Source organism: Strigops habroptila, chromosome 8 (genome assembly GCF_004027225.2).
Source record: "Strigops habroptila isolate Jane chromosome 8, bStrHab1.2.pri, whole genome shotgun sequence".
NCBI classification, from domain to species: domain Eukaryota; kingdom Metazoa; phylum Chordata; class Aves; order Psittaciformes; family Psittacidae; genus Strigops; species Strigops habroptila.
Genome location: NC_044284.2, coordinates 54544365 through 54562666, shown reverse-complemented (window position 1 = coordinate 54562666; position 18302 = coordinate 54544365). Strand labels below are relative to the sequence as shown.

The following is an 18302-nucleotide window of genomic DNA, read 5'->3' as shown; positions in this document are numbered from 1 at the left end:
TTTTTCTCAGCCTCGTATATGGAATCGAAGTATTCAGATGTGTAGAATGCTTCTGTCTGGTAAAATGCATTAAATGGATAATGATGGCTCATTAGAAAAGCTAATAAATAATAAGTTTTAGGTTCTTTTTCCCCTTTTCTGCAAGAAACAAAAGTAAGGCAGTGAGCAGTTTCATAACATTTTACCAATGTGTTTGGTTTTGATTACTGAAGCTTGTGCTGTCTGCATAGTTCTCTAGATCTACACTGTCTAGAAATTCTTTCCAGTTTATTACCTGAAAATTATTAGCTGAATTGTACTGAACTTAATTAAAAGTGTTCATAAATGGCATTTGGCTCATTACACTTTGTCCCTTTCTCCCCCAAGAAATGTAAGCACTTTAATAGTCTTCTACTAAATGGAAAGAAAGTATTTTTGAAATGAGATCATTGTAATCAGAAACCAAGGTAATGAGAAGTTGATTTCTTTCTTTTTTTTTTTTAGGATGAGAGTAACTCATCAAAAGGAGGCTTGACTAAAACAGGAGAATCTGCGCATAAAGCACCCTTATCCATGAGGGAACAGCAGAGCAGGTACAGAGTTTTTCTCTGACCAAGACAGAACACGCATAATCCTGATATTGCCCTTTAAATTTAGCTAAAAATTTCTCTTCCTATTTTGAGCTGTGTAATATTTTGCACTGGGAAAAGGCTTCTGTAGGAGTTACTCCTACCAAAAGCAAAATGCAGTTAACTATAATTATGCCTTTCATGCTATTTGGCAGTGTGTCAGTATAGTCTTCATAAAACACTGATTTTGGAACTGAACTTGGTCATAAAATTGATCCTTGGGCAGCATGTTTTGGATTTTAGCAACCAGAGAGCAAATGTCACTTTAAAAATAACTAATTGGTTATTTTTTTCTTAAAACTATGGGAGTACAAAAATAGATTGGAGTTTATTTAGTGATACAGCTTCAGGCTGTTTTGTGGTTTTCTTCTTTTTTTTTCCCAAAACACATTTGGAAAAGAGAAGCAGCTTCAAAAAATACACCAAATATCTATACTATGGTTTAGGGATTCAACATGCTGTATTTCAGAAGACATCTTGAAAGCCTGAGATCTTAAAAGCCTGGTTTATGTAGGTTAATTATTCTGTGTACTCCTCACATTTATGACTAAGGTTTTGTTTGAATATTTTACTTAAAAGACACCAGTTGAATTGATTTTGACAACATCTTTCGTAGAAGTTATCAATATTGATGTTCTCTATGTATGCACACAGTATTTTGTACAACGTTTTGGGTACTTGTTGGAGGAAAAATACTGAGTAATGTAAAACATTTTTTGGATTGTTGGCTTTTCCAGTTTTCTTTATATAAAGAGAGAAGTCCTAGAACTGTGCTGCTAAATTTGAGAGGTCTTGACATTAGGAAAAATGGGGTTTATTTTGATAATTAAGTGCGATGCAATATTTTGTAACAAAGGCTTCCCGAATCACCACTGTATATCACTGAAAGGAGGGTAAGTCAATATAGGTATCGTAGTAAACTCCTACTTGCAATTAGTTAGCTCTAAGAAGTTCATTTATGATTTGTTGGCTTTTTTTTTTCTTAGTTCCTATAAACTGTAGTCACCTCTGTGCAAGGGACCTAGTTAATCAGATTTGCACATGCATGCGAAGTTGCTACGGAATTTGTTGGTATTTCTATTCCTGTGCTCACTTCTTTATTCTGCGTGTAGTCTTTTTGCTCTCTTAACCTTGGCCCTGACAGCCACTGCAGTTACATTCTGTAGGACGTGTTTGTGAGGAAGAAAGTGCAAGTTTTTGTTTTGAGGCAGCTTTGGGACTTTGAGGTTGATGCTGAAACTGCAGACCATGAAAAAAGAAAAACCAAACCTTAATACTACAGAATCATGAAGTGATGAGATATGAAATGCGGCAATCAAATTGGGAAAAGACTGCTCCTTGGGTTTAGAGGCCAGCAGCACTAAGGGCAAGACATGAAAGGACTCAAGGAGAGTCTGATTGCTGAGTGTTTGCCACAGTGCTTATAAACAGGATACAAGGACAGAGACAGAGTTCATAGAAGGACATGGTACTGTCGACCAAATGTTGGCAGTAAAGTAGATAGATGATTGAAAACCACTGGGAGTAAGGAAAAGGTCCGTATTTTGTGAAATATTTAGTACATGGCTCACTCAGAAAAGAACTACTGTGACTGTTAAAGGAGATGTATGAGGGAACAAAAGCCTATGACAGGTATTTCAGAGCAGAGAGTTGCGTGCGGAAGTCTTGCTGTTAATATGATTTGTGAGTGTAATTCCCAGATTGCTTAGCTGGGGTTGTCAGCTGATTTCCAGTTGAGGCAAGAGAGGGACTCTTCCCTACCTTGGCTGTATCTTTTTGCACTCCAGTGCTAAGTATCTCATGTGCAAGGTCTGGCTAATGGAAATGCACACGCACACGTCCCTCTGAAAAAACAAGGTAAAATGAAGCTCATGTCTTTTTTTAAGTCTTTGTCAGTACCAGAATAAGGAACTTGTGAAAGTTACTATTGGTTTTTTTGAGTCTTTCCTTTACTACAGGTAAAGTGGTTGGATTTTGAGTGTCTCTACATGTAGATCAAGCTTTTAGTCAAAGAAAAGGCAAGCACAAGGCTGCCTGTAGGAAGTGGATGCCAAGGAAAAGAGTGTCAGAGTTGTTTCTTGTATAGTTACAAGTGCCACTTCTAGCACCGTGCTTATTTGTTGTCCTGAGAATTCTCCATCACAAGTGAGGTAACACCAACTGCAGAAAGGAGGAGGTGAAACTTCAGTTGGTGGTGGGCCCCCAGGGTATTGGCTTGTCTACATGTAATGCAGGCCTGTATAACTTTCCTATCGATTTCGCTGCCTGGTAGGTTGGTTTCTTTGTGTCCACACTGTGAAGCACAGTTCACCCTCTCCAGCATGATGAACAGGTTTAAATTTGCTTCATGTTGTTGCCTGACTTTAAATGCTGGAGCTTTTTTTAGAAAGTGTAAAAGTGGCCTTTTTTGATATTGGAGCCACATAGAGATCTTGTTGTTGTCTTACATGGGATAGATTGGCATCACCCTAATATTTGAATGTAAGAAATCTAAAAGCAAAAGCTATTCCTTCTTTTGTTTTCATGGGACAGTGGAAGCTTAGAAATGCGAATTTAGAAAAGTGATCCTACATCTTCCTCTTCTTCCTTCACCATTTTCCTTTCTTAAAGTGAAAACTTTGCATTTTGATGCAGCTAACTAGAAGTATATTTGTGAGTCCTTTGACATAAGTTTTCTTTCAATTGTGTCACAGGTGTTTACTGATATTAACTTAAGGACAAAGTTTTAAGTACTGGTTTGACCATAGTATATTAATAAATTATATATGTGTAGGAAAATGTAAGGCTTCCCTGTGAAATGTCATCCATTTCCTAAGCAAAGATGGACACTGTAAGCTTCATATTTCCAGTTTCATTTCCCAGACTGAGAACATTCACAAAAGGCTGAAGATAACTCTATCCTAATTTTTACATGTCTTAAGTGCCTAAATCTCTGGGCAAATGTGAAAAATGTCACCTTGGTAGCCATTTTCTGCTTATGATTTTTTGAGCTACTTGTTTCATGCTTTATTACAGGAAAATGGCTCGTTTCATTATACAACACAAGCCTTTGTTTTGAAAGTTTTAAGAGAAGGCAAACAGTCGTGAAGTTTAGCTGTACATACTTCAGCTCTGTCAGTGTTTTGTAATGATTTTCAGAGAATAAATCTCACTTCATAGATCTAGGAAATAATTTCTCAAAGCAGCTGAAATATGAGACTGTGATTTGTGTTTAGTATTAAAACAGTGACACAGAAGATGGGGTGGGGAAGGAACATTCGATTGCCACTGTATCATAATGTATTTGCGAGAATACTTAATCCAAGATGCTTCCGATAGAGCACTTTACAGCTGCGACCACAGTAATTTAGTATACCTCCGATAGATTGTCTTCATATTGAAATAGCTGCTTGTGGTTACATTTTAACCTTGAAAGGACACAAAAATCCTACTGTGTTGCTCTTGCATAGGCTTAGTGCCTAGCACACTGCCTATCAATATACAGCAAAATTACTGCATGCTCTTTGAAAATTAATTTGCTTTCTATTTGGGAGGTATTATCAAGTACTCTCAGATAAGTGGGGGAGAATTTGTGTGAATGAATAATGTGGGGCTCCCATTTCTTCGAAGTAGCTGCAGTGCAGTTCTTGTTTCAATTTGTGAAAGGTAATCTGTGTTTAGCAGCTCTACATTTGGATTTCTGCTGATTTTGTGTGTCTGATTCTTCTTCCTTATCTTGATTTGACCATTATTTGTTATCTCCTTTCTGTTGACAGTTCACCAATGCAGCAGAACACCACTGTTCACTTGGATAATGGTGAATATTGGTCTAATCGTGCAGCTTTATACAAAGGGAAGCCTCACAGAGCCATCTTTGAAGAGAGTCTCGAGAAAATATACAGAAACATGTACCGAAAAGCTGCTGGCACTGATTCAGACAAAAAACCACACTCCTAATAACAGTTCACCTGGAAATGCACAGTATGCAGTGTTCGTATTTGTTATGAGATCTATTTTTATGTAACAAATATTTGTACTCTATTTTTAAAGTGTTATTATGGTTGGGCAGGGTTTTCAAGAAATGGGGTTTTGGCCTGGGTCGCCAAAGGAAACTATTAACTCTGATCCTCACCTTGCTTTTCCTTCTCTTCCCCACCCTCCAAACAACAAATCAAACAAACAAAACCAGCAACTAAGCCCTTGCACAGTTAAGCAAGATGGTGTTGCTCCTTTGAGACTATGAAAAGAAGGCTAATTTAAAAACATTTGAAGAGTAATAGGTCTGCTGGACATTGCTGTCTGACGTTAACTCAGATTTTAGCTGCAGCCAATTCTAACTAAATAATTAAAGCTATTTAGTAACATAAACAGACTTGACTGACAAAGCAATATGTCCTAGTGTTCAGAGAGGGGGTCTAAAAAGGAAGGTGAAGGTGATTGTTGACTTAAAAGCATCCCATGTGGGACAAAGGGAATTGTTTTCTAGAAAATTGTCTTTGGATTGTTTAGTTTTTGAGACCTCTGATACTGACCCATAGACATGCTTTCAAAGTGGTTTCAAGCACCTTTAGTCACAAATTTCCTAATACTGTCAAATTTTGAAAGGAACCCACCCAGCCCAGCAGCCTTTGTATCTGAAGAAATGTCATCTTCACACACCTTGTGCATTTGAAAGCTTCCAGCTTCTCTTGAATGCAGCCATGATATTTGCCAATATACTTGTAATTTTAACCAATATGAATAACAAAAGAGTGTGGAGGGTGAAAGACTGCAACTAGTCAGCAAGCTCCTCATATGCTCTGTGGAGGCCTTCTGAAGTTCCTGCATCACAATCCCACCTAATTTGGAGCCTGTGCTTCCCAGTCTGCTGGGACCTTGTTGGCAGAAATTGCATCGTTTTTGCTAAAGGCCACCAAATGTTCATCAGCAGTTCGATGCTTTCCCCGGAGATGGAACCTTTACAGCCTTGCATTGAACAGATCCCACATTAGCAGACCGGGGCAAATTGCCCATCTATTGAAAAGCAGAATGTTTTAAAAGGGCAAGAGTGTCCATCTCCTGCTTCCCTTCAGAATGGGGGGGAAAAAACAAATGCCTGTTCTGGCTCTTTCTCTGTCGGAGAGAACAGATTCAGTTACACCAATGCCATTTTACCTGTTAGGATTGGATTAAGGATAAAGCTAGCAGTACAGATGGCAGAACATATGACTGTAACCTGCCAGCATGCCTAGATAAACAAAAAGTTGGTCTACTCTGCCTTCCATCCTTTAGTGCTGAGACAACATAATTGAATTGAGAAAGCAGTTGGTGAGCAATTATGCTAGTGGGAAAGCACGTAGAAAGGCTGTGTGCTTCTGTTTCAGGAAAGGGGACTCTCAGAGGAAGTGTCTTGCATATAGACATTTCTATTCTTCGTAACTGTTAAACCAGTTGAAGTGGATTAACAGTGATAACTTCCTGTCCCTGATGCCATTTAGCACATTAGTGCATTCAAAGGGCATTAGTTGCATAGTCATGCTATGGATAAGTGTTGAGTCACTCTATGAAGTACTAGTGAACTTTTTTTGCAGAAGTGAAAAGTAAAACTCACCCAAGCTGTGCCACTGGAGGCATGGTGGCCATGGAGTATTGTGCTACCAGTACCAGGTATTCATTCATCAGCCTGTTCCTGTGACCCCATGTTAGTCCATAAAGGAATAGTTTCTTTCTCTTTGCTGCTCAGGAAAGTAGGTATATTCAAGTGGATCCTAAATAGGCAGGGCACATGCTAAGAAATACCTTCCAAGCTTTTGGTTGAAAATGAATCTACTGAAATCTGAAGGTCGTTGCAGTTTCCTATGTTTGAGCCGTAGGATTTATTGTTCTTCTTATGGTATCCCAGTTTTCATTCAATATTCTCTCTGTTTTCCCTCCCCAGTGTCATAGCTTAGTAAAAGTTCCAGTCTTCTGATGATTGGCTGCTCACCTTTGACCTAATCTGGGTTCATGACACAGAAGTACTGTTTGATTTTTCCATTCCTGGCAATCCAGCAGATTTTAGTCCCTGTTTGTTCAATGTGTTAGAAGGCCTGACTTCTGGGGCTTTGGGGTTTTTTTTTAATGGATGAGTAAGGACACAAGTTGCCATGAATTCAAGACACAAAGAGGGGATGAGGGAAGTTGGAGGCCGTGGTGAAAAAACAGTGTAATGTTTTTAGATGTCCAGAGGAATGGCTGCGGTGTATCTGTGTGATTCCTCTAGCTAAAGAAAGGAAACATATGGTAATATGGCAACCTTCAGTTTTTCAGCAAAGATGAAAAGTTTTTCATCAAAGGTGAAAACTGGATGGGAATTAAAAAAGTGTCATATATTGAATTTTGACTGGCATGAATATTGTCAGTGTAGCCTTCATATGCAGCATAACAACAAATGAAGCAGATAGACTGTGAGTGTCTTTGGCCCTGCTCCAGCTGCGAGGAGAGATGGTGTATATAATGTCTTTCTGAATCAGCTGCTGCAGGATATGTGCTTCTCTCTTGGGTCAGAGTCATTCCACAGCTTGTATGCTGTGATACAGCAGAGAGTGTTCTTTTCCAAGCACTGTGCTGGAAATCTGGTTTGGTTAATGGAAAACTTTTCTCTGAAATGTGACTTAAACCCCAAATTACTCTGATCTGTCCATAAAATCTGCAAGCCACTTTGTTTTCGGAAGCATTTGGCCCCTTCCCTGTTTGCTCAGCTAACCCTCTTATTAATATGCATGCAGCTCAAGTGCACTGAGCACTGCTGCTCCCTTGCTGCTGCAGTATGTGATAAGTATAGGTTCAGGCAGCAAACCAACGTAGTAATAAACTGTAATTGTTTAGTGCACCTTGCCTTCTAATACAATTTAAATCCCTTCTATCAAATGCAAATTTCCAGGTTCCTGAGTGGATCTTTAAATAGCATTTTTCTATGCTCATTCCTTATCTTTTGCCATCCACAAAGTGGTCTGTTAGTGACAGTGGGATGGCATAATTCCACCCCCGTCATTTTACCTCCTAAAGGAAAGCTGCCTACTCAAATCTAGAAATAATGGGCTAGATTAAGAGGGAATTAGTGTTTTTCTGTAGAGTCTGTCTCTTTCTCTTGCGCTCCCCAAGTCGTTATAACCCATGAGTATTCTCACCAAATGCTATTCAGCATCCAGCGTTGCTTGCCATATGCACTCCATGCAGTATTTTAATCACTTTCATTTTAATAAGTCAAGAGTCTGCTTCCTACTTACTCCCCTCTTCCCTACAAATAACTTGTTACAGTTTAGGATCTTGGGGTGGCTTTAGACAAACTATCCACCTGTGTTCAGTAGAAATGCAAATCCTTTGGTGAGTGGTAGTTGCTTTGGAAATCACTCGGTCATTGACCTGTTGTGGATTAAAGGCAAAAATGTCAAACTCTAATGATTTGCCTTATCTAAGCTTCCAACTAGAAGAGAAGCTTAAATTGGTCCACTGGGCACAGGAGAAGATGAGTAATGGGAATACCTTGGAGCATCTTGGCAGTCCTGGGGTAACGGTTGGACTTGATGATCTTTAAAGTCTTTTCCAACCTCGTTGATTCTATGATTCTGTGGACAGGCAGCAGTGTTTATAGTCCAAATCTGAGCAGCTTGGAAGATGATGAGGACTGTTCTTTAGATTGTGCGTCACATGTTTGAATTTTACTATTACTTCAGAGGCTGCCAAAACGGCGAGGGGAGAAAGATATCTACCTAGAGTTGTTGGGAATCTATATTTTCGGTAAAGAAACAGAACATTTAGCTCTGCTCAATATTAAAGAGTCTTTTCCAAGCTCCCTCTCATTGTTACCTCAGCTGTAAAATGGGGAGTTTGTGCTCTGTTGAAGCTTAATTAAATGACTGTGAAGTGCTTTGGGATCCTGAGGTGAATGTTACAGAAATTATTTTGTGGGAGCCTGGCTGGAAAGTCCCATCTCATCTCCAGGTTACTAAAGAGGCTTTATTTTAATTTTCTCAGTTTTATTATGTTTTAATTAGGCAGTTATTAAGCAAGTGTTAATCTTATCAAGATAGAAATCTATTAAGTCTAAGAGACGGCTGAAAAAGATAATGAAGTACTTTACTACATGTGCTTTTAGGCACTAATTTTTACAGTTGGTATCCTACTCAGCTTCTGTCTCCTGCATGATCTGGGTTCATCATACTCAGACTGATTGTTCTCATGATATCTTTTTTAATACAAATCATTTTTTTGTCATCCTGATGTCTCGGTGCTGTCTGCTGTGTGTACTAATCAGCACCATTAACATCTGTCACATCATTTGTTCTCATCTTCTCCCCAGGAGCAAGGGGTTCAATAATGTGTGCAACTTGACAGTGGAAAAGTTTGTGTGGTGTGCCATGGGTTTGTCAGAGAAAGTAAGTTGGAAGGAATCTCTGCCTTTTCAGTCCCTGTGCAAGGAATAGCTTATTAAATAATTCTACTCTTCCTGATTTTTAAGCTTCAAAGTCTTTTCTGAAATGCTGAACTATGCAACAAAATTCTTCACCTTGTAGCAGTGGTCACTTAACTGTATAAATCTTGTAATGTGGAATCTCTGGGTCATGGGAAAGCCTACCATGGTGTTAATTACTTCAGTGGTTATGGAGTGGTCATTATCAGGATGAGGATGCTGAGAGTATCTCAAGAGATTTGTTTAGTAGTAAAGGAATTTGGGGAAACTTTCACATCAGTGAAACTTAGCTTCTTGATTCTGGTGAAAACAATTGAAGCTAAAAGAGTACTTCTGTGGCTGATCTTGATGAGCAACCTCACTGACAGAAATGATGTCTGATTTGGGTGATGGTCTCTGGTAACAGAAGAGAACCGGTCTTTGCCCAGTTCCTTTTGGTTTCAATAAATAAACCAGTGTGGTGGGAAGTGATCAAGAACACCTATTTCTATTACACAGTGCACAAGCCCCATTTGTGCATTGGTTTCTATTGCTTTCTCCACGGAATTCAAAACATCATGAACCAAAGCCCTTAAAAGATGAAGCTGTAGCTCTTTTTGTTATCAGTGTTGGCTTGCCAAAGACTTGCAGTTTGTTCCCTGTTTGTCTTGAGTGAGAAATTCTCTGAAGTGCAGTGATAATTTGTCAGGAGGGCAACATAAAGGAACTGTAATCTTTCTCTCTGCTTGATCAGTTTGGAGATTGTGCTTTTTCTTCATGTGTATTTCTATTCAACCCTGGGTGATTGCTTCTGACCTAGCAGAGAACTCTCTGTATTCTGAGAAGTGGTGATCTGAGCCTTCTTCTCACCTCTTCAGGGAAATGAGTTCACTGTTGCAAAACAACATCCCTCTTGGTTCATAAGAATTGACTGATCCTGAGGATACAGCACAAAGATTTTGTCCTGTGGCCAGGCATTTGTGTAACCCTGCAGAGCTGATGCCATTGACAGAGCTTCACACAGAGGTGGGGTGGGAGGCTGAAGGCTTTGAGAGTGGTTTGATGCATGGCATGCCGCGAATTATGCGTTTGTATACCATGAATTATCGGTGTGTAAAATAACCTGTGAAACTTTGAAGTAAAAAAAGCACTATTTACATTGCTGAACGGGGGTGAATTCTAATGCTTATATTTGTATTGTTACACTGACTTGAATTTTTGAACGGTTAGCTAATTGTGTTGTTACTATAGTTGTATGAACTGTTTCATTTAGTACTCCAGTAGTAAACATTTGGTAAGAGGTTGCTTTCCCTGCCTGCCTTGTTTTCACCACAGTCATCTAGTGTTTACATACATTTTAGCCTCTGTGCCATTTTTGAAGGCTTTATTTGTCTCATTTACGTTTTTGGTTTGGATAATACTTAAATATGAAATCCATCTGGGAAACATATTGTATATTCACGTTGAGGGGTAAAACCAGTTTTTAATTAAAATTTTATACAGCACTTGTATTTCACTTTGTCCTGTTTTATTATGAAACACTTCAATCTTCTTCCTAAAACACATATGTCTTGTGCGTTTCAAGATGTTCCTTGTTGCTCATGCAGAACCAGTTTCTGAGCCCTGTCAGCAGAGTGCCATATGTTCTGGGGTTCATTTAGCTTCTCTGGCGTTTGTGTAGGCAGCATATTGGATGTAATGCAGCTAAGCTCTGCTCCATTCTTTTCTTTGTAAACTTGTCAAGAAATGAAAAAAGCAGGGAGAAGAAAACACTGAATAATGCTCAAGTGATTTGAATTATCAATAAGTTATGGTGACTTGGCCAATCAAAATTGAGGTTTCTCATGTACTTGAGGATTTTCCTTAATTGCAGCTTATGCGTAGCCTGTGAAGTGATGCATCCCTCAGTGCTACCCGGTATTACACCCCAAACAAGTGCTGAAGATTGAGATATAACCCAAGCTATTTGGAAATGACAGGCATTACATGCTCTTAATTTTGCACTGTTTTGCTCTTTTATATGAAAAAGAAAAGTGAGTACTAGAAGATGTGCATGTGAAGGGATTGCGCTTCTGTTTGTTGTCTTCTGGCTTTGTGGAAAATAACTCTCCACTGTTGAAATGCCTGATACTGAAAAGAGTAAACTCAAGACCGATGGTGCCCTCCTGCCATTTTTCTCACCAATCCATTCCTGTTGCTTTCCTGCCTCTCCCTACCATGAACCAGTAGGTGCATCAGTCTTGAATACACTAGTGTGTAGGAACACAGCCCTGATGCCTTATTGATAGTAGCCGTATATTGTCAGATACTGATCTGGTCTGTCGAAAGCTTTTCAGAGCCATCTTGGTGACTATGACAGAGGACCAGAGTATTTCTGTGATTCTGTTAATTAGAGCTGAAAAAGGAAAGAAGGAATAAGAAACTAGCAGAAAAAAAAAAAGGGATACACATGAAGCTGTTTCCCCTTTGCTGCGTATGAGGGTGGAGGGAAAGGGCTGGAGTGGCTCCTTGGTACGAGTGTGTGGAGGAGTAGGGAGGGGAACTTCTGCAGTGCTGACCTAAGGTCAGTCAGAAATAACCAGCTGGAGTGACATGAGTGTAAACCTGGTGGAAGTGACAGGCAGCTCAGCTCCTGGGACTCTATTTACATATGTTTAAAACAAACAGAAAAGCTGCCTTTGTTCCCTAGGAAAATCTATTTATTTGGCATTCAGCTCATGTATAAGCTGGAACTTCTTTCATAGAAGATGTAGAAACAAAGCAACCGACATTTCTGCTTTGATGTGAAGCTGAAGCTAAGATTTGATTTTGAAATATGAAAGTAAACTGAAACTACCTCCAATTTAAAGGGGGGAGGAGGGGGTTTAATGACCTTAAAAGTTTTGGGAAGTTTCCCCCCCCCCCCCCTTAGGGACCAGAAGAAATTATAACAGTAATCTTACTTATAGCTGTAAGTCTACAGAGACAGTGGCTGTAGGTTAATGAAAAATTGACACTGCTACTTGCCTGTGCTTCCAGCAGGATTTTTTTTCTTCAAACTGATGTGAACTATTGCACTGCGTGAGCTGGTTATGAGGCTCACATATTAAATCGGATGCTGCTTTTGTGGAAGCTGCAGCAGCAAGTCGCAGCTGAATGTTTTGAACAACATTCCTGTTTTGAACGAATGCAGCAAAAATTAGGGGTTTCTTAAGATGGTTACCCTGGTCCTACCCCTCACACACGCACACACACAGAAATAAAGCTTGCTGTGCCACCCTAAACCAGAAAGCAGACAGAGGAATTGTCTGTGAGGATCTCCAGCCCAGTACTGAATCAGGAGTGCTGTCAATCCAACCTGATAGTAGTCTAGTAGAGAAACCACACCATGGAGCAGTAACCGAGTGTTGCAAGTGCAGTTGTCTTATGTTTTGCGTACATGTGTGTGCTGTTCACAGCACATGGCACTGGGCTCCTCAGGGGGGGATACCCTGTGGCTCACAGAGCGTGGCTCAAGTGCCCTTTCCAGGAGTGTTTCTGCAGTGTCCTGTGGGACAGCTTCTTTCTCGCCCCTTGCAACCAGACACAGAGATGGCATGAGCTCAGCAGCTCAGGCTGACTTTGGTTTGTACTCTGACAACCTAATATCTGTTTGTTGTCCTTGGCATGGTGGTGCCATCTGCTCTTGCTTGGACAGCTTATCTGTAATACTGCACCGCATGGTATTTCAGTTTTTGCTTATGAAATCTTGGGCTGTGCTTGAATGGCACAGCGATATCTTGGTGCCAGCCTTTGACCAGATGGCACATGCTTAAATAACATCCCCCGTGTACTGTGGTGGTGGTGTCGGAAATTACATTTGAGACAAGGGGAGAGAAGGCATGAAGACAGCTTCAGTTACGTGGGATCTCAAGTCAGGAATTAAAGAGCCATTGGATGGCCACAGACTTCCCTACGTCCCTTGAAGGACTTTAAACCTCTAACAGGCTCTGAAGAGTGCTCAGTTCTTGGGTTGAGGGACTGTTCTGGGACAGAAGCATTCTCCATCTCTCCTGTAGGAGTTTCAAGACTCATTGGATTACACAAAGGTGGAATAAATGCGTGACTCTGAGGGTCAGGGTACGCTTGGGAAAATGCAGCATCATGTGTGGTGGAACCTGGGGCAATGATGGGCAGCACCAACAAAGACTCCTCCTTGAGCATTTTTTTAGTCTGAAACGGGGAAAGTAAATGTACCCCAATAAATGTATATACAGGACCATGAGATAAGGGGCTTGAATTTGGTTTTCACATCCACTATATTTTGTCCTTTGCCATTTCCTTTTGGCTTTATCCCTTTTTTGCCTTTCCATGGTTATAAAGCCCTGTTTCTCTGCACGCGCTGTGATTTTTATGTATATGGTATAAGTTCATAACAGACAACTGCTTAATGTAACAGAAAAGGCTTGATCAAATCCAGCAGTTGAAAGCCAGAGCAAGATGCAGGCACACTAGAAATAAGGAACAGATGCTTTATATATATGTATATGTATATAGAATCATAGAATAGTTAGGGTTGGAAAGGACCTTAAGATCATCTACTTGCAACCCCCCCCGCCATGGGCAGGGATGAGTATTGAGCTTTTAGAGCATCTTAATCAGAAACTGATTTCTTAGCTTGCAGTCTTTATGCCAGGATTAACAATTATGCTAAAAGAAATATGGCAGTTTGGTAAGGAAATAGGCAGGGACATTCTGCCATATGCGCTGTGGTTATTGCTCAGTCAAAGATCACAAGATCTATCAGTAAATGCTAGGTCAAAGTAGAAGATTAGATCTTTCAGAAGCTCGGAGTCTGGTCCTACTTCAGTACGTATGGCCTGGGCATGTGCAGCTTGGGCTGTTGCCACTTCTTGAACTGCAGAGTATCCCCAAAGTAAGCTGGGTGTATGGCTGCAGCTTAAACAGATGGGCAACTTGCTTCTCTTATTAACTCATTACTTTTTAATCTGCAGAGAAGCCAAACCCTGCTTTGGGGTATATTCAGGCTTTTCTTATTTGTTATAAAATTTTCAAGACTTATGCTATGTTGATGACTTTTTAATTAAAAAGAAGACTTTGTTAGGTAACAATGCAATGTATGGTTAAATACCAGCCAATTCAGTGCATGCGGTTTTGCTGCTCTGCAGAGATAGATACACAAATGCACACTTGGAAATCCTCTTGACGATATGTCAGCATTTTGAAACTGCTACAGCTCGAGGTTAGCAGGGTTATTTTCTTTAGTCTGGGGCTTAAAACATTGCTCCTAACCTGGTATCTGGGTAAGATAAGATGAATCCACTGCAGGTAAGAAGTTGACTCTATTGTCTGTAGGAGAAACGCTTCTTGACTATGTAATGCAAAATTGTTTTAAGCAACCTTCTCCTTTCCCCCCCAGCAAGGAAGAGGAGTGATGTGCTGGTGTTGGAAGCACTGTACACTGAGAAATGGAGAAGTGAGCTGCAGTATTTGGGCTCAGGGGAAAATCCCCCAGGCACAAGGCTGTGGAGGGGAGTGCTGGGATTCCCATTGCCGGAGATGTCATGGCCCAGAGCCAGGCACATGGGGAAAGTCCTGTGAAGACACAGTGGTGGGTACCTGCACAAAAATGGGGCTCAAAATGTAAGTTCTTGAGTATGAACAAAGCAATGCAAAGGCAAAGCTGATTTTAAGGTTTTGCATTACTATTGGCAGTAAAAGTAGGAGGGGGGGTTCTGGTATGTTCTTTGGTGTATATTTATTGTTTATTGTTATTTTACTCAAGGGAAGGGAACAGAAGGGCAGGGCAGGGCAGGGAAAGGGAGAGAAGGGAAGGGGAGGGAAGGGAAGGGAAGGGAAGGGAAGGGAAGGGAAGGGAAGGGAAGGGAAGGGAAGGGAAGGGAAGGGAAGGGAAGGGAAGGGAAGGGAAGGGAAGGGAAGGGAAGGGAAGGGAAGGGAAGGGAAGGGAAGAGGAGGAGAGGGGAGGGGAGGGGAGGGGAGGGAAGGGGAGGGGAGGGAAGGGGAAAGAGAGTGAAGAAGAAAGGAATCTAAAAAGTATAAATTTACTGAGTTTGTTTGTTTTCTTCCTTGGGACCAAAAGTGCAGCAGATGCTGGAACTCCGACAGCCCATATGTGCCCTCCTCTCTCTCAGAGCTCCATGAGCTTTACCCCAGTGAAGTTTCCCTCTATATTTTGTCCTTTGTCATTTCCTTTTGGCTTTATCCCTTCGTTTGTCTTTCCAAGGTTATAAAGCCCTGTTTCTCTTCATGCAGGGATGAGAGCTTGTGATCCCACATAGCATCCACTTTAACCCAAGAACAGTGAGTATCAATCAGCTATGATTCACCTGGGCAGGTGCCCGTCTGCACACGACAAGAGGCTATGGGACCTGCTCCCTCCTTCTCCCAGAAAACAAGTGCAAGGAACCAGAGGAAACACTGTGCCCTGTTTGCTAACTTATTCTCCACCCTGCTAAAATGCATGTGGTTTCTTTTCTTTCCTTTATAATAAGCTGTGCCCACCACAGCGTATATTCTTTTAAATAACATTTTTAAGTATTTTCCGGTAAATTAAAGTGATGACATGTTTGTAGGGTTCATTGTTAATTTCATTTCCTTTGGCTCAGCCAGCCAGATGAAATACAACGTTATTAATCTTTGTTTAAAAGAAGATCCTTTGCTGAACAGTAATAAATGATCTTGATAGATTTGTCAGGAAAATGAATGATAATCATTTGCAGATAGACACCAACCTAGTATGGAAGATTAATAAGAAAATATGTATTGGCATCATTAATAACATCTGCTGCCAATGGACTTGTATATTGGTTACAGCTCTGAAAGCAATGTGTTCTTGCTAGGATATTGCAATTCATCCCGTGCTGTGAGGAGCGAGGCTGTGTCGTGCTCCTGGGGCGATGACAAGCTAGTCCCCAGTGAGGAGCCCAACACCAAGGCTGCACTGCAGCCCAATGCATCCACTGTTGGGTAAGTCAAGTCTGTCATCACCATAGCCCCAGATCTGCCCGGCTCTGACTTCTCACTTGTATTTCCTTATGGCACTGCTAAAAACCCTCCCGGACCCCATGAATTTGCTCATTCCTTGCTTGTGGGGCTATGGCTGGATTGGATCCTTGTTCCCTTGGGAGCCCGGCTCTCATGGTGTGGGCTGAGCAGTGCTAGTGAGAAGCTGCTGCTATCACAGAGCAACATCTGCAGCACCGGGTGTTTGATGTGTGTTTTTGCTCAGGGTCTGCACTTGTCCCACCTCATGTATCTCTATAAAGGTTCCTCCAAAGCCTGCCAGAGGCATTTCAGCACTTTTATGTCTTCTGACACAGCTTTAGAAAGTACCCCTGCATCACTGGATGCACCGTGCGTTAGGAGATAAAGCTCTTCACAGGTACTGCATGTGACTGTCATGGGCCTTGATTTTTGGTCTTGATCATCCCTGTTAGGAAAAGAGTGCTTTATTTGGAGCTGATAATCGCTCCACCTGCAGAGCCTCTGTTGGAGTTTCCCTCTTATAACCCTCAGAGCATATCGGTGATGGTGCAAAGAGCTGCACGCTCACAGCACTGCTTGCTGCCACAGCATCACCCTGCACTGGTAGGGAGCCAAGAATCATCCCACCCCATCCCATCCTGTACCTGTCCTTGTCCCTGTCCCTGCAGCTCCTTAGCATGCAGGTGTGAGGCTAATGGGGAGCTGCTGGGGTGAGCATGGTCCTGCTTGCTGCTGGAGGGACTCCGTGTGTTCAAGTGTGACCCATGGGGAGATGTAGCATAAACTGGAAACTGTCAAGGTTGGGGTAGAGGGGCTGGAAGATGTAGAGGAAGAGTTATACGTAGATGTAGGCAGAGGGAATGAGAGTAGAAGAAAAAGGAGGAGCAGAGGCATTAAAATGAGAAAAAACATGAAAAGGAAACTCTCCCCATCCCCAATCTTCAACCAGAAGGAAAAATATAACCTTTTTTTGATTTGGTTTTATTTTTTCTCCAGCTAAATATGGTGTTTTCCTAGATAATACGAAGAAAGGTCAAGATGTTTTGAGGGGACTTTGGTTTATTTCAATAAACCATTTCAGCCTCCTCCTCTCCAATCATTCTTTTATCTTTCATTTCAATTTAGTGGTTTCAAGCAGAGTAGTAAGTCAAATAAAATTCCTAATGAAATGTGTTTCTCCTGTGGGCGCACAGCTGGCTGCATCTGGCAGTGTGGATGTCTCCATTCTTTCTGTGGGCCAAGCTCGGAGATGCAGTCACATCTCTTAAAGCTTTGTTTAACTGACATAGACACCATCACTTCAAAGGAAACAACCTCTTCCAGGGTCCTTGGGGTGAGATGGGTCAGGGTCATATAACCACAGATCAAAGCTATTTGTGTCATTAAAAAGAAAAAAAAAAGGCTTAGTAACTTTCAGTTCTGTTCTCCACAAAACTGAAATTTTCTTGGGGGAAAAGAATAACCTCAAACATTTTAAACCCTTCCCCGGTATTCCTCATCGTGCTCTGCGTTGCTTTCCGCATGGCCTTAGCAGATGTGTGGTCCAAAGAAAACCAATAAAGCCATTGAGCTAAGTGCTGCTGAGGGGCTCTGTGGCTCAGGAGCACTCAGCACCTCGCTGCTCCAGGCAAGGAGGCAGGAGCCCTGGCATTGCTAAATGCATTAGGAGCGTGTCCGTTATGATTAGACATTTACCAGCTATTAATCACAGCTGGTAACTTGATTTCCTCTAAATGTGTTGAGGCACCCTCTGATCTGGGCACCACCTGCTCAAAACCGAGCAGTGGAAAGGCAAGGCAAGCTCTGCGTCATATGCCTCTTCCCATGGGGATGCACAGGTGACTGATGGGACTGAGATCTCCCTTATTCAAAGGAAATCTATTTTTTCCTCTTAGAAAATGCTTGCATTGACCTGCATGAGCATAGCACAGACCCCATCCTGCATGGCTTATTCAGTTCCCTCCATCCAAATTGGTGATGAACAGAGGAACCATGTATCGAGGTGGGCACAGAGCCTTGTTTCTCCTCTCCTTGCTGGATCATTTTCTTCATCTTTACAGCACTGTGCTTCACTGCATGCCCTCACCTCCCTGCACAGCCCATGCTTGGTCGCTTGGACGCGCCCCTTGGATGCTAGAGTGGAGGCTCGCATCCCTGTGGGCATTTTTAGCCTTCTCCAGGTGAGCATCCTAACCACCAGACAAAGATATTAACAGTGGGTACTGCTGTCTGTTCCTCTGGAGGTGGTTTAAAAAGTTGTGGCCATGCCACATTGTATGATAGTATCAAGATGGGTCAGAGAAGCCTGGACTTCCTCAAGG

At 41.5% G+C, this 18302-nt stretch overlaps 1 protein-coding gene across 9 annotated transcripts in view; it reads left to right on the top strand.

The window, feature by feature from the left end:
- SPATA6 (spermatogenesis associated 6) overlaps positions 1-14759 on the top strand; it is a 52388-nt gene extending 37629 nt beyond the window's left edge. For 3 of the 9 annotated variants that reach the window (XM_030494650.1, XM_030494649.1, XM_030494646.1), the window contains 2 exons: positions 484-572; positions 4364-10508. In XM_030494650.1, the coding sequence (XP_030350510.1) occupies positions 484-572; positions 4364-4544 (270 nt within the window). In that variant the 3' untranslated portion in view covers positions 4545-10508. Of the gene's footprint in view, positions 1-483; positions 573-4363; positions 10509-11325; positions 12349-14395 lie in introns of those variants that run through there. The other 6 variants (XR_003992614.1, XR_003992613.1, XR_003992615.1 and 3 more) reach the window with 6 other exon arrangements.
- The last annotated feature ends 3543 nt before the right edge of the window (positions 14760-18302 follow it).